Source organism: Laetiporus sulphureus (assembly GCF_001632365.1).
Source record: "Laetiporus sulphureus 93-53 unplaced genomic scaffold LAESUscaffold_3, whole genome shotgun sequence".
Taxonomy (NCBI): Eukaryota; Fungi; Basidiomycota; class Agaricomycetes; order Polyporales; family Laetiporaceae; genus Laetiporus; species Laetiporus sulphureus.
In genome coordinates, this window is record NW_024468512.1 from 1,435,250 (window position 1) to 1,447,952 (window position 12,703).

Genomic DNA, 12,703 nt, shown 5'->3' on the forward strand with positions numbered 1-12,703 from the left:
CATCCCAGGGCCTCGGCATTTCTTGCGCGATGCGCACCATCTAGAGTTCTTTGCACTACTCGACACACGTTGTCTCGTGTATACAGAAGCTCCAGACGCCGTCTGGAGGGACCACGCCCACATGCCAGCCAGTGTGATAGTACGGTATCAGCCCTGAGCGGCACACGCTGATAGCGATCCTCAGAGGACCGAGACATCGTCGGTGAGCCTTATCATAGACTAATACGTTGGGAGAATGAGATTTAATCCATGAAGCCCTACGGAAGAGGACATTTTATTCGACAATTGTCACGAAAATCCGGGTCTGCACTTCCGAATACACTTGAATCGCGGGAGAACCCTCCGAATCCGCAGCCTCCTTCCAAAGAGCTTCGTGGACCGTACATCGCAGACGGGAACGTGCTGTCAGCAAACCTAATCGTCACCATTCTAAAGCCTAAAATACGAAAGGTTGCCTAATATGGTGCGTCTACGCCCAGTCCCGCATTGCTTACGGCCCACTACTATGTCATGCGATGGTGGCCAATTCATACTGCGTCTCGCGACATTAAAGAAAGGTTCTATCTAAACCAGTAATGATGATCGATAGCCTATTATTCTCATGCTGGCATGCCGGTCGCCGGACGAGTTTGTGTGTGGTGGGTAGAACAGTGTGTGTATATTAGGCAGCCAGCCGAAACAGGTACGCTATCGGTCGGCACACTCATCTATTCAACCTCTGTCCCTATGGCCACCAATGAACCGAGTCATCTGTTTTTCACCGCCAAGGACGACCCTCGCGAGGATTGCATCATCATAGGCTTTACATACGGCTCTACAACAGCCTCGGGACAAGACAAACCGATCTTCTTCCGCTTTACTACTGCAGAGATCTCTCCTGGAGAGACCCGAACAACGGTGAAGATCGGTTGAATTATAGTGCATCGCTGTCGAAATCCGGCAATTGATCTGACAGCATACTCTAGGTCATCCGAGACGAGGGACAGGTCGTCGCACATCTTGATTGGGAAGCCGATGTCCACCTCGGGATGGCCACGATTGGAAACAAACATCAGCCAATGTCATACATGGTTATCAGAAACCCGGCTAGCAAGTGAGTCAATAGAACCGTTCAGACTTTCCCGAACTTCTGAACAGTATCAGCGGTAGGATTTTCGAGGTGAATGGGCGACAGTACGAATGGCGAGAAGTTTTGGGGCAGATCGATTGTTACGATGTACGCATTCCCTGCTCTCGTCAAGGCTTGCGCTCATATAATACAGTTATTTCGTACCAGCCCTATGCCTCATGCTCAGATTGCTATATTTCGCCGCGAGACGAGAGATACGCCTGTCGGCCCGGCACACGCGGTGATGCAGTATATCTTTGACGATGACGTGCTTCTGCTGGAGGCTCTGGTAGCACTATGTATTAATAGGTGGATGGCATTGCGAGCGCCAGTCGCGTTAGCTTAATGCTATTTGCCTTTAGCCAGCGCGGAAGATACATCGCATCGATGGGCTACTGTGTCATGCAGCATGTTTAGACACAATTCTTTGCATGGAAGACCCGATGTGATCAGTACATATTCCCGGATCAAAGCGAGCGGGCTACAAAGCGACAGGTATTATGTAAGAATGGGGGTAAAGCAGATTAACAATAAGATCATAGCACGCAAAATGTCCAAGAATCACACTACGGTTTCAAGCAGCAGACCCCATTGCTCCAAGCATATGCTCAAGTCTCTCCTCAACTGTCCAGCGCATCTCTGCATCTGAACCAATCGATGATGAGGCAGAGTGACCAACGGACGCTTGCGGTTGTTCCGGTGCGACATTGAACGAACCAGAATCAACCCCACGTGAGAGATTCTCAATCAGCTGTCCGATGTGTGCCGAGGAACTGAAAAACACCTTCAAGGTCGTTAATGCTCTGCTACACATAAGAGACAAGAATTACTGCTACCTTCGTCTCTGGGCGGACTGCCGAAGTACTCTTCAAAGACTGCTTCTTGCGAGGCGAGAAGGATACATTGCTCCCTTTAGACGACTTCTTCTCATGACCCTTGAAAAACAACTTCAAGCCTTCGTTGTTGGAATCTCGGCGAGAGTACTCCGAAACGAAGCTTGCACGATCATCGAATACGGACTCTCCATCGTCATCTCGCAAGCCATTGACGATAGACCTTTATCACGGATTAAAAAAAATGCCAAGATGCACACCATCTTGTGACGCACCAGATCATCTCGCCATTCGCCATCTCAATCACTTCGATAGCAGGGCCGTTCTCAGACGCAGCTTGATTTTGCGGGTATGAAGGAGTTGCCCGACCGTGCGGTTCCAGGTTGCTCGGCGTCAACGCCCGATTATCACTGGTATACATTTCATATCTTTCCATGCAATCCAAATAATGAATGCAGAACACGGAGAATGGACGAAACACTCACACGGAGTCCGTAACAGAATTAGATTGTTCAACTTGCATAGGAGAGCCGGTATGATCAGCTTGAGAAAACGAGGGTGGCAATTGTGGCACAGGAGGAGACCCGTCGGCAGAGAAACGCCCACCACTGGCAGCCTTGTGCGGAGGTGGTGTTGGTACGCGGTCATGGATGGAACGAGCGGATTGAATAGAACTGGCGCCAGCCGATCGACGGCGTTTCGATGCGGATTGTTTCCGCAGAAGCATATTGAAGTCAAGCGAGGGAGGCATGGTATCGGACGGCATAATTATCGTTCTCCGCACGATTGTGTTCTGTACGTTGTCCGAAACATTGATGCGCGGTGTTCGAATGGTCGCTTCAAGAGATTTCTTTGTCGTAGACGTTGTGGCGTCTAGTGAGGGTCTGCGAGAGACGTTATCAACGCTGGGCCTGCCTCCGGAGGGTGGTACTGCCGCAGGCTCAGGGCTGTCACTTCTCTGAGCTCCACGATAGCGATTTTTCGGACTTTCGTTCACAGAAGGCCCTCTCATCAGCTTGGAAGACGTTGAGGGAGAACGAGCAAGCAAGTCATTCAAGGCCGCTTGATCCAATCCCAAGTTCGTTGCAGCATCAAATAGCTGCTTCAATGCAGCCTCGTCGATCAGAGGTTGACTGTGGGATTGTGAGAATCTCTTCAACTCAGATTCAGGTCCCATATACGGCGACGACTGCGGTGATGATCCCAATGACGTACAAGCAGGGGTTGACTCAGCAGTGAAGCCTGTCTTCGTCGCAGGTGCAGACCATGAGGGTCTCCCATGTACACTACCATTCCCTTGATAAATTGAGACCGACGCACTGGAAGGCTGCAACGCTCGTTGCCGCTGAGGTGACGGGTACGCATCAGCCGCTCTCTGCTTGCGGAAACGTGCCATGAATCCTTTAAGGCCCGGCGTTGCTGATGCCGGAGGGCTCAGCGAGGTAGAAACAGGGACAGGGACAGGAACAGGAACGGTTGCCATGGCCGGATCGACACGACTGAGTAAGTTCGGGGAAGATTGCGTTATAGCAGGAGCTGGCGGCACGGGGCGGAAGGATGAGGAATCCGGCGCTAGCTCTTCTTGCGAAGGGAACGGGACCTTCGGTCGGAGGGTGCCCCTCAGCCTCTTGAAACGAGACCCAATCTTGCTGTTACTGCCAGTTCCGCTCGCACCGAGCGCCAACGTTGCCGATCGAACAGGAATTCCGTCCACACTCTTCGATGAAGAAAGAAATGTTGGGGATGAAATCTGACGAGGATCGATGCGCTTGCGATGCTGCGTGCCGGCCGCATCCGTGATCTTGGGGATCGAGGGAGACTTTCTCAACGCCGCCGTAGCAGCCTCTGCGCGCTGTCGGACTTCGAGTGCTAGTTGTGCTGCGTCGACCTGGTTGTGCGTATGAAGAGCGGTCGCACTGGCAAGTCTGAGGGGCTTCGTGTCGAACAACTGTGGAGTCGGTGGTTGCGTTTGCAGTGACTGCACTACTGCCCCGTCTGGTTCTTCAGTCTCAGGCTCAGTCTTCCGCGCAACAGGTCCTTCCGGATCTGCCGACGGGGGAGGCGGCACAGTGGGGACCGCCGTATTCGCATCATCTGTGGTCCCGAATAAAGCATCCGCAAGGGCGCGTTGCCTCCGGCCGGGACTCGAGAGCTGAGTTTCCATCGAAACATGATCGACCAAGCCATCATTCTGCGAACTTGTGACAGGCGGCAACATAATAGATCGCGACTCGATACTATCTACCAGAGAGCCAAGGAGCGCAGTGGCTTTTGCCTGAGTTTCTGCGGCTCGGGTGTTCGTCACTGGACCTACCGAAGAAGGACTTTGCGGTTGCGGGGTTGGGCTCGTCACCTATGATTTCGATAATTAAGCTTCACCAATATCAAATACTGAGGACGTACCCTGTTGTCCGTCCCATTGTACGAATAGTTCGACTGAGACGTGGATGGCCGTCGCTTCCTGAGGGAAGACGCGCGGTTGCGACCGTCTGGAGTTGCCGCCTTGGTGAACGCGGCACTGACCAGCTTGTCCTGGATGGCGACAAAGTCAGTCTTTTTAAGACCTGACTGTCGCCACACAACTTCTTCGATATCCAAGCCCTCATACGGCGATGTACCAGGTGTTGAAGAATCAGATTTGTCCGACTTATCCATGTTCGACAAATCATGCCAATCCGTGTACTCCGGATCTAAGCTGCTCAGAAGCGCATGCACCCTATCCTTTTTGTGACCTTCATCCCACGAATGGTAGCTAGACCCTCCTGATTCGATGGAAGACCTGGATGAATTCGCGATGGGAGATAGCAGGAGTGCATGCGTTGAACTCCAAGAGAAAGAAGAATGGTGCTTCTGTTTGGAAGAGCGCCGACTGCCACCATAGCTGTCTCCATTTGTAGTGTCAGCTGTACGCTCGTAAACACTAGCCGAAGCGGAAGACTTGTGACGGCTATGTGTCGGTGTGGGAGAGCGGATCGATCTGGTGGAAAGCTGGAGAGGCGATCCCAAGTCGGCAGCGGACATGGCCGAAGGCGATCGATATCCCACCTCAGAAGGTGAGAGTAGGTTCGATGCGCCAATGCCGCGATCTATTATTGGGGATTCTGGAAGAATGGGTGAGCGGACAGAGCTTGCAACCGACGCAGATCGATCCGGAACATCGTGAATTGCATCTGCGATACTGAGACTGCTTCCATTCCTGCTATGCACTGAGACTACGGCATTCTTGCTGGCTGCTCTCGAGCTTTCGGAGCTTGTGGATGTGTTCCACGTCACGTTAGATGGAGTACCAGGTCTAGACGACGGTCCCGCCAATGATTGATAAGGAGAGCTGGACGACAGTGGAGACGTTGGTCGCCGGCGCGCCTGAGTTGGCAATTCAGCCATCTCGTTACTGGAGGAACTGCTGCCGCTGCGTTGTCGGTCGTCCGGAGTGAATTTTCCATTCGTACTCCGGTTGAAGAACAATGGAGGAGTCGACGGAAGACCGGGGATAGATCCTCGTGTGGAAGACTGACGGGAGGTAGAGGTAACTGAGTTGCTTCTGTGGACAGTGGATGCAAGTCTCTGGGAAATGATAGGAGAAGGGGAGGTGCCGGGAAGACGAGGTGACGTGGCACGTGGAGTCGTCGATGGTGTCCAGTCCTCCGAATCCATGACCATATCGTGAGGAGTCATAGGCCGTGGCATTCCTGGGATGTATCCAGGAAGACGAGGAGCTGGCGATGTTGTAGCAGACCGAGGATTAGAAGGAGATCGTTCGCTGTCGTGGTCCGCGTGAACAACTTGATCATCCGAAGACAGCGCAGTAACTGCCTCGTAGTCCGCAGGGGATGCAAGAGGGGAGTTACGTTCAACCTGTGAGTTTTGTCGTAATGATCGATCAGTAAAAAGCAGTGATGACGTGGGAATCTGAAACGTAACGCACATTCGTGGACAGGTACGTGTTGAACACGCCGGTAGACGTGTGGTTAACGGGAGATCGCTCCATGAGAATTTCATCGTCGCCCTCCTCTTCCAGTTCCCTGATCACCTCGTCCAAAGCCAATGAAGCTCGCTTCAAGGTGTTAGGCGTGAGAGTCTGGGACAAACGCGCACTCAATGCCGCAGTGTGATCGTAGTTTGACGCTGCCAAGGACGATTGTGTAGGGCGGTTAATTCTCGGACTCGAGGGAACAGAGTTGGCAGGTGAGTATGTGCTACCTTCCGGAGTTCCGGACCTCACGCTGTGGCTATCCGAGAAAAGCGAGGAATCCGGTCCTACGTTGCTACTAGGCGTCGGGCTCATGCTCGATAAGTCGCTCGGTAAGTCGGAGGGCATGACGGAAAAGCCAGCCCTGTTGGTACCGCCACGCCGAACCTGGTTTGCGGAGCGCAAGATAGCCTCGTCGCGGAATTTGCCCGACCCGAAGAGGTTGTTGCTCATCCGCCTGCTGGCATTCGAAGCTTTACCCGACGAGGACGACGAAATCGATGTGCTATACAGCAGCGAGCCGGCTGCTGTGCTCGACCGAGCAGAGCTCTGCGCCATCACGAGCGAATCTGACGGATCCGGTCCTGGATCATGATTCTCGGTCTCCGCACCTTCATGCTCCAGAGCAGATGGCTCGCCCTGCATCCTAGCTCCGGCTGCCCTGGCGTGTAATCGCCCGAGGGCCTCTAGAATCATGTCCTCCTCCTCCTCAGTGACTTGATTACGTGAACCCCGCGCGCGTTGCTCAGCAAACTTGTTCTTCAGGTCATCTAATGCAATGGGAGTGCCCGATGACGAACGCAGGAGACTGAACCGACGAGTGAGGCTGTACCATTCGAGCATATGTAGATGTCAAGGCGGGACCGAAGAGAGAGATAAAGATAGTGAGCGAAAAGATACGACATGGAACGGATGGACGCACTCTGGCAAGATCAATGACGTGCGGAAGTCGTCTGCAAGAGACAACGTTGGCATGGGTTCTGGAGGTTGGGCACGCACAGGTGCCGCAGCCTGACTGCGCTTAGTGTCTGACTTCTTGCTGGCGGGGGGCAAGGCAGGATCGAAACGTGTCCGGCGCGGGGAAGGAATGATGACTTCAGCGCCGGCCATGCTTAGAGTTGGTGACAACGTGCTTACCGCAAGCGGTGCATAATTATTGTTTCCTGGCTGCCCTTCTAGCAATCCCTCAAGATGATGGCCTCGTTGTTTGCACGTTGATCAGCGCACCGAAATAAACGTATCACTGCACGACAATTTCCGACTATACAAGTTCGGAATGCGGACTGTCCTCGTGTGGCAGACGCGTTCCAATCAGGCCAGCAAGGACCGGAGGCCAATCTTGGAGGATGTGGTTGCGCGGGAAAGTGGATGAAACGAGCGAGCAACGTGTTGAACACGAGTTGGTAGTCGGAAAGGTACCGCGGCAGCTAGATCAGGACAAGACAACAAACTTTTCCCGATTAACACCAATGCATTCAAAATCCCAGATATGGTCCAGGATCCTGAAGCAAAGCAGCTAGAAGAAAACGAGAGTGAGACAGCGAACGTTCGTGAGGTCCGTTGTGGAAGCCTTATTCCCAAGGGAGCAGTGCCATCTTTCCAAAAAGAGATCTAACATCTAACAACTCCTGCACGTGACTTCACTCAGAGGCCACCCCGGAAATATTCAGGCTATTATGATTTATCTCTAGGCTGTGTTATACTTCGGCTTTCCAGGTCCGCAAAGACGATATTTGCAGCTTATGAATACAGTTGAGTCAATGTGGTTTGCGACCAAGATAGCGCCTTAGCTCTTACAAATTGAAACAGAATGCGCGGTGGATCGGGAGCATCACGATGCAATGGTTCGCCGAGAAACCTTCGTGTCCAAGACATGCAATTGTCACAGACAGCTTGGTAAAAGCAGAGCTTTCCGAAACTCAGTTCGTGCCTTCCCTCCCGCCTCAGAACGATGACTCTCAAACATCCCTAAATCGTCTTAACGCCTCGGAACCGAAATTTTTCCACAGTTCGGCATGCTCTTCTGCTTTTTTGGGGGTAGCACCGGTTTCCCGGAGTCCCCATCTCACGTTTCGGAAGGTATGCCGCTGATCGTGAATCTCCGCATTGGTTCGATGTTCGATCAGCTTCCCGTGAAAAATTGACACGCATGGGACGCTGTGGACACTGGTTTGCCACCCGTGTCCCCTTGGCTGCCTCGCTGTGTCCTGCAAGCAGTCCGCATGTCAACATTGGCTCTGTTCGGATCAAGTATTCGGGAACTGTGTGGCCCGATCAGGGTCGACATGCGATGAATATTTAAGCTGGAAGTATCACCGGATAACAGTTTAGACAGTGTTGACATACACACCAGATTTCGCACTGGTACTGTGGAGTCAACCAATAGTACACGGGCACGTTCCAAGATACTACCGAATTCTTTCAGCCTTTGCATCTATTTCCGATCCGGTACTCACTGAGGCAGTATATCTTATGAAGAGAAGGTTGCAATACACAGCCGCAGTATGCACGCAGAGTCACTAATCAGAAAGTGGATACAGTTTGTGCCATTGTGTGACCATCTAACCGGAACAGATCAGTGCGGACAGCACCGGAACGCTGGAGTAAGTGCGTACATTTCTGCATCCTTGCGGACATACATGGCAGCCTGCGCGATAAAGATGAGTGGAATCCGGCCGCCGTGAACTGCACATGCACTCTATGAGTAAGTATCGCACGAACGTTGCAATGCGGCGATGACAGCCGAGGGTCATAGGCTAAATAAGCCTATCCGGGACAATGGGATACACATGCCACGGATGCATTCTTCCTAAGATGTTGTAAGATGCTGCATGCAAGTCTAGTCCCAAAGCGTGTTCCACGTGTAGAAAACCGCACTGACATCTTGGAGAAGGCAATATGCGGAGGTTCAATGCTTATAAAGAGTTCCGCTCAGGCGAAATATCGACAAAGTGAAGCGGCGTCCAGTACATGAGATAAATGGAAATGCGTAGCATGCGCAAGCGGGATTGTACAGAGCCTCACGTCTTACACATAACAATTCAGGCGCTGGCATATCTATCGCATTTTTGTCAGCATGGATGCTCGGATATAATTAGCTGATTCTACTCGCTTCTTCGTCCATTCTTCCGCGGTCGCATGGAACTTTGCGTAGTCAGTCTTCATCAACTGTAACGGACGTGTGAATGTCAAATATTCATAATGGTAGCTTCATTGACATACTGCGGCAACCTCTGGTTCATACGGATCGTCCGGGCTCGGGTTGTTCACCTTCTCCTGGATGATGGCGAGCACTATGAAGCGTGCTACTTCAATTCAAATGCCTCACACGAGCTAAAAGCGTGGAGCATGAACCTGAAGACAAAGTCACCGAGGGCTTCCACTGTCGGCAAGTCATTAATATTTTGTCAAACTCTACTTGAATGAACGTAGAGAACGGAGGTATGACGGAAAGGACTGCAAAGTCCGAACGATGCGGCATGGGAGAACGGACCTGATCTCGCAGGACGGGAACACAAATATGGCCTTCCTCATTGATTCCAGGATGATAGATCTTAGTGGCGAACGTCACCTGTGAGTGAGGATCAAGGACGTTGCGTTAGGTCCAGTCATACGAGTTATTTTTCTGAGCTGTGCAATGACAGAACGTACGGTTGGTGCCTTGAACGGAAAATTCTCCGGTAGAGACAACGTGAAATGAAATGTTCCACCTTTGTACGGGCTGTTTGACTAGAAACGAGTGGAATGGCAAGATGTAAATAGCTTGCAACAATACCATTCATGAAGAGCGCTACACACCGCAGCCTTCACGGCGCATTTCCATTCGAAAATGTTATCATCTTTGGGCTCCACGGTCAAACCCTGGGTCGGACGGGTAAGTACGAATAAGGTCTTATACAATGCAAATAAGAAGGCATACCTCAAGTGGTTTGTCCCGGATGTTGGACAGTTCCTATCGAAACATGAGTGTCCTGGAAAGAAGGGAGCTCGGGCACGGGTGGCACCTTCGAAATGCGACTGGCTATAAATGAGGCTACGCGTATACGATGAAGACGAGAGAAGGTACCGCAAGGCTGTCATATTCGCTAGAGGTTTCGCAACAATAGTGATACGTTGGCGAGATATCGATGGAGGACAAGGCCGAAGTCACCACGGTGCGAGGCAGGTCGTGCTAGTATACAGGCGCCTATGAGCCTACTAACGCCACAATAGACGCTCGGGTTCACTGGCAGGCAGGTGTGCTGCCACAACTTGACTCTGCCTACTGCCACCACACTCCAACTCCGTCTCTTCCGACCTCATCCACGTCCTATCGAGTCCGTTGGAGCTCCTGTAGCTACAGGACCTTCTGATTCGCGTCCTTTGTTACGCGCTTCCCAGCAGCTTTTGTGCTCACACCTTCGGCTGTAGTGCACCACTGCGTAGCTTCTTTGAATAACCCTATCGTCAACACCACCACCCAGAGCACATCTATCGCTTCAAAAAGTGTCATTGCTACTGGGATAGACTTCAATAGAAACTATTGTGCTTCCCAGACTCGTTGCTCTGGGTGGTTGCACAGTCGTGTGCGCATACGTTCGCCGAGCTGTCTCACCTGTTCCTCGCGCTTTGATTCGAAGGCGGTCGAACTGCTGGCGAATATTTACCTGTTTATCTGCCTTTAATCTGCCTCTCGCATACCTATCGTGCTTGGACTGGAGGTTCACTGTAATAAACTGGGACGATCGAACTAATAGATCCTTTGTAACAGCTACTTCAGAGCCTTCATGGAAGTATCGAGTGAACCTCGCGCATCATCCCTCCCTACTCTCGTTGTCACACCTGTCCCTGTCAATCATACGAGTCGGAAGCGCAAACATGCTCCTATCTCAGGCGGCGCTGCACCATCTCCTGCGCCTTCTGATCCCGGCGCAACACCCACACCTTCCGTAGAAAATGTGGTCCTGCCTCGGCATCTCGATCTCTCGACGCGTCCACGGCTCACCATTTCTCGGCACCCGCAATTTATACCTGAGTCCCCTGAGTCCCCATACTATAACACAGAACCGCTCTGCATGAACCGCCTGAACTTCCGCTATACCCCTGCAGGGCTGTCTCCTATCGGCTCTGTGCTTCCATTCACAACCATCGAGGCTGCGCCCACCTGTTTTCGCGTCTCATGGGAGGACAGAAGCACGTTCATCAAGGTCACACTGGATGGGCTCGGGTTGAAGGGAGAGAAGGGGTTCAGGAGCGCACGCTGTAATGCCCCAGTGCGCGAGGGAAAGTGGTACATGGAGGTCAAAATCGAGCAGGGAGGAGGGGAGAAACCTCCAGATAGCCAGAGGTTGGAAGGAAGCTATGTCCGGCTTGGTTGGGCGCGACGAGAGGCACCTCTGAATGGTCCGGCAGGTCTGGATGGATACAGTTACTCCTACCGAGACAAGACTGGTGACAAGGTGCACCTATCCCGTCCCCGCCCCTATGGCAAGCCATTCAAGTCTGGCGACGTGATCGGAATGTACATATCACTCCCATCGCCACGTCGCGCTCCTAATAAGAAAGATCCATATGATCCCGCCCACATCAAGAGGGAACGTATCGCCATCGAATTCAAGGGGCAAGAATACTTTGAATCGCTCGAGTATCCACAGTCAAAAGAAATGATAGCGCTCGTGGATGCCAGCGACCGCGCGAAGGCGACGAAATCCGGCTCAATGCCATCGTCCGCAACGAAGAAGTCTGCTACGGTCAAGAATCTGCCCTCAACCTCTCGCGGAGCGAAGACGAATGTACAGGAGCCGGCTCCTCTACGTCCTATACCCACCCTAGGGCCAGATTCCTACATAGCTTTCTTCGTCAACGGCGAAAGCCAAGGCGTTGCATTTCAGGATATTTTTGACTATCTTCCATTACGGTCACCTCCTAATAAGCAGGAAAAGCAGAAGAAGGCGAACAAAGACGGGTTGCGGGAACACAAGGAGAACCCATTTGACGATGGCACTCTTGGGTATTACCCTTTCATCTCTTTGTTCAACGAGGCAAGGGTACGCATAAATCCTGGACCTGACTTCGAGTTCCCTCCACCACCGGACATCGACGCTGCTGTCTCATCCGTAGATGGGAACGAGGCCGATATTAAGCCGCTCTCATCTCAGAACTCACGGACCTGGCGCCCATTGTGCGAACGATACCCAGAATTCTTTGTGGAGCAGAAGGCATTGGATAGTCTCGAAGAGAAGGAGGCGCGCCAAGCGGCACAGGTAACTGCCGTCTTCGACGTTACACGCATACATTGACTATAATTTTTCTCCCAACAGAAAAACTCAGAACAGGATAAGGCAGCAGCCGACAAAGCAGAGGCACAGAAGGCCAGGCGCAGGGCGCAGGCGGCAGCACGTAAGGAAAAGAAGGCCAAGCAAGTTCGAGAGGAAACTGAGGCTAAGCGCAAGAAAATAGACGAATTGCAGGCTATGCGCAAGAGCTCGGCGACGCCCAGCATGCTCACATTCGAGGAGGGCATGAGTTGGGGTGCTGCTTCTCCCAGCATGCAGTCCTTGCCTGACACGTACACTGCAAGCGGCCCGTACTCTCCTGCACCCACCGTGGCATCAAGCGTTGACCTTCATGGGCTTGCGTCTCGTAATGACTCTAGCGCGTATAATTCCGAGTACGAAGAAGAGGAACGAGAGGGTCAGCCGAATGCGGATAGCTTACAACATGGCGATAGCATGGGTTATTCTCTGGGTGAATCTATATATGTGTATCGAGGCGTCTCTGACGCACCGGGAATACCATGAAAACGTCTCTTGA

General features: G+C 52.3%; 5 protein-coding genes across 5 annotated transcripts; 2 read left to right on the forward strand and 3 right to left on the reverse strand.

The window, feature by feature from the left end:
• Window positions 1-532: 532 nt before the first annotated feature.
• LAESUDRAFT_747283 (uncharacterized protein) lies at window positions 533-1,525 on the forward strand (the record flags this gene model as incomplete). Its single annotated transcript, XM_040911463.1, has 5 exons — window positions 533-897; window positions 966-1,093; window positions 1,144-1,216; window positions 1,263-1,397; window positions 1,418-1,525. Exons 1-5 carry the CDS (start codon window positions 610-612, stop codon window positions 1,523-1,525), a joined length of 732 nt encoding a protein of 243 aa, XP_040769377.1. The 5' UTR covers window positions 533-609.
• Window positions 1,412-7,163, reverse strand: LAESUDRAFT_720897 (uncharacterized protein). Its single transcript, XM_040907913.1, has 9 exons — window positions 7,145-7,163; window positions 7,049-7,098; window positions 6,834-6,950; window positions 5,867-6,737; window positions 4,345-5,796; window positions 2,427-4,294; window positions 2,217-2,369; window positions 1,945-2,164; window positions 1,412-1,892 (listed from the first exon to the last, which is right to left on the reverse strand). The coding sequence occupies exons 2-9, from the start codon at window positions 7,060-7,062 to the stop codon at window positions 1,683-1,685; spliced, it is 4,905 nt and encodes a 1,634-aa protein (XP_040769378.1). The 5' UTR covers window positions 7,063-7,098; window positions 7,145-7,163; the 3' UTR covers window positions 1,412-1,682.
• LAESUDRAFT_671833 (uncharacterized protein) lies at window positions 6,834-7,490 on the reverse strand (the record flags this gene model as incomplete). The annotated part of the gene is made up of 2 exons (XM_040905473.1): window positions 6,834-6,950; window positions 7,049-7,490. A coding segment is annotated over one exon (268 nt), but the record flags the coding sequence as incomplete, so codon positions are not given.
• Window positions 7,491-8,706: 1,216 nt separating this feature from the next.
• Window positions 8,707-10,086, reverse strand: LAESUDRAFT_280805 (UBC-like protein). Its single transcript, XM_040901819.1, has 10 exons — window positions 9,978-10,086; window positions 9,916-9,928; window positions 9,831-9,863; window positions 9,710-9,772; window positions 9,563-9,640; window positions 9,405-9,482; window positions 9,266-9,293; window positions 9,134-9,204; window positions 9,024-9,079; window positions 8,707-8,968 (listed from the first exon to the last, which is right to left on the reverse strand). Exons 1-10 carry the CDS (start codon window positions 9,989-9,991, stop codon window positions 8,953-8,955), a joined length of 450 nt encoding a protein of 149 aa, XP_040769380.1. The 5' UTR covers window positions 9,992-10,086; the 3' UTR covers window positions 8,707-8,952.
• A 450-nt stretch (window positions 10,087-10,536) lies between these two features.
• LAESUDRAFT_692702 (uncharacterized protein) lies at window positions 10,537-12,690 on the forward strand (the record flags this gene model as incomplete). Its single annotated transcript, XM_040906137.1, has 2 exons — window positions 10,537-12,153; window positions 12,211-12,690. Exons 1-2 carry the CDS (start codon window positions 10,678-10,680, stop codon window positions 12,688-12,690), a joined length of 1,956 nt encoding a protein of 651 aa, XP_040769381.1. The 5' UTR covers window positions 10,537-10,677.
• Window positions 12,691-12,703: the final 13 nt, after the last annotated feature.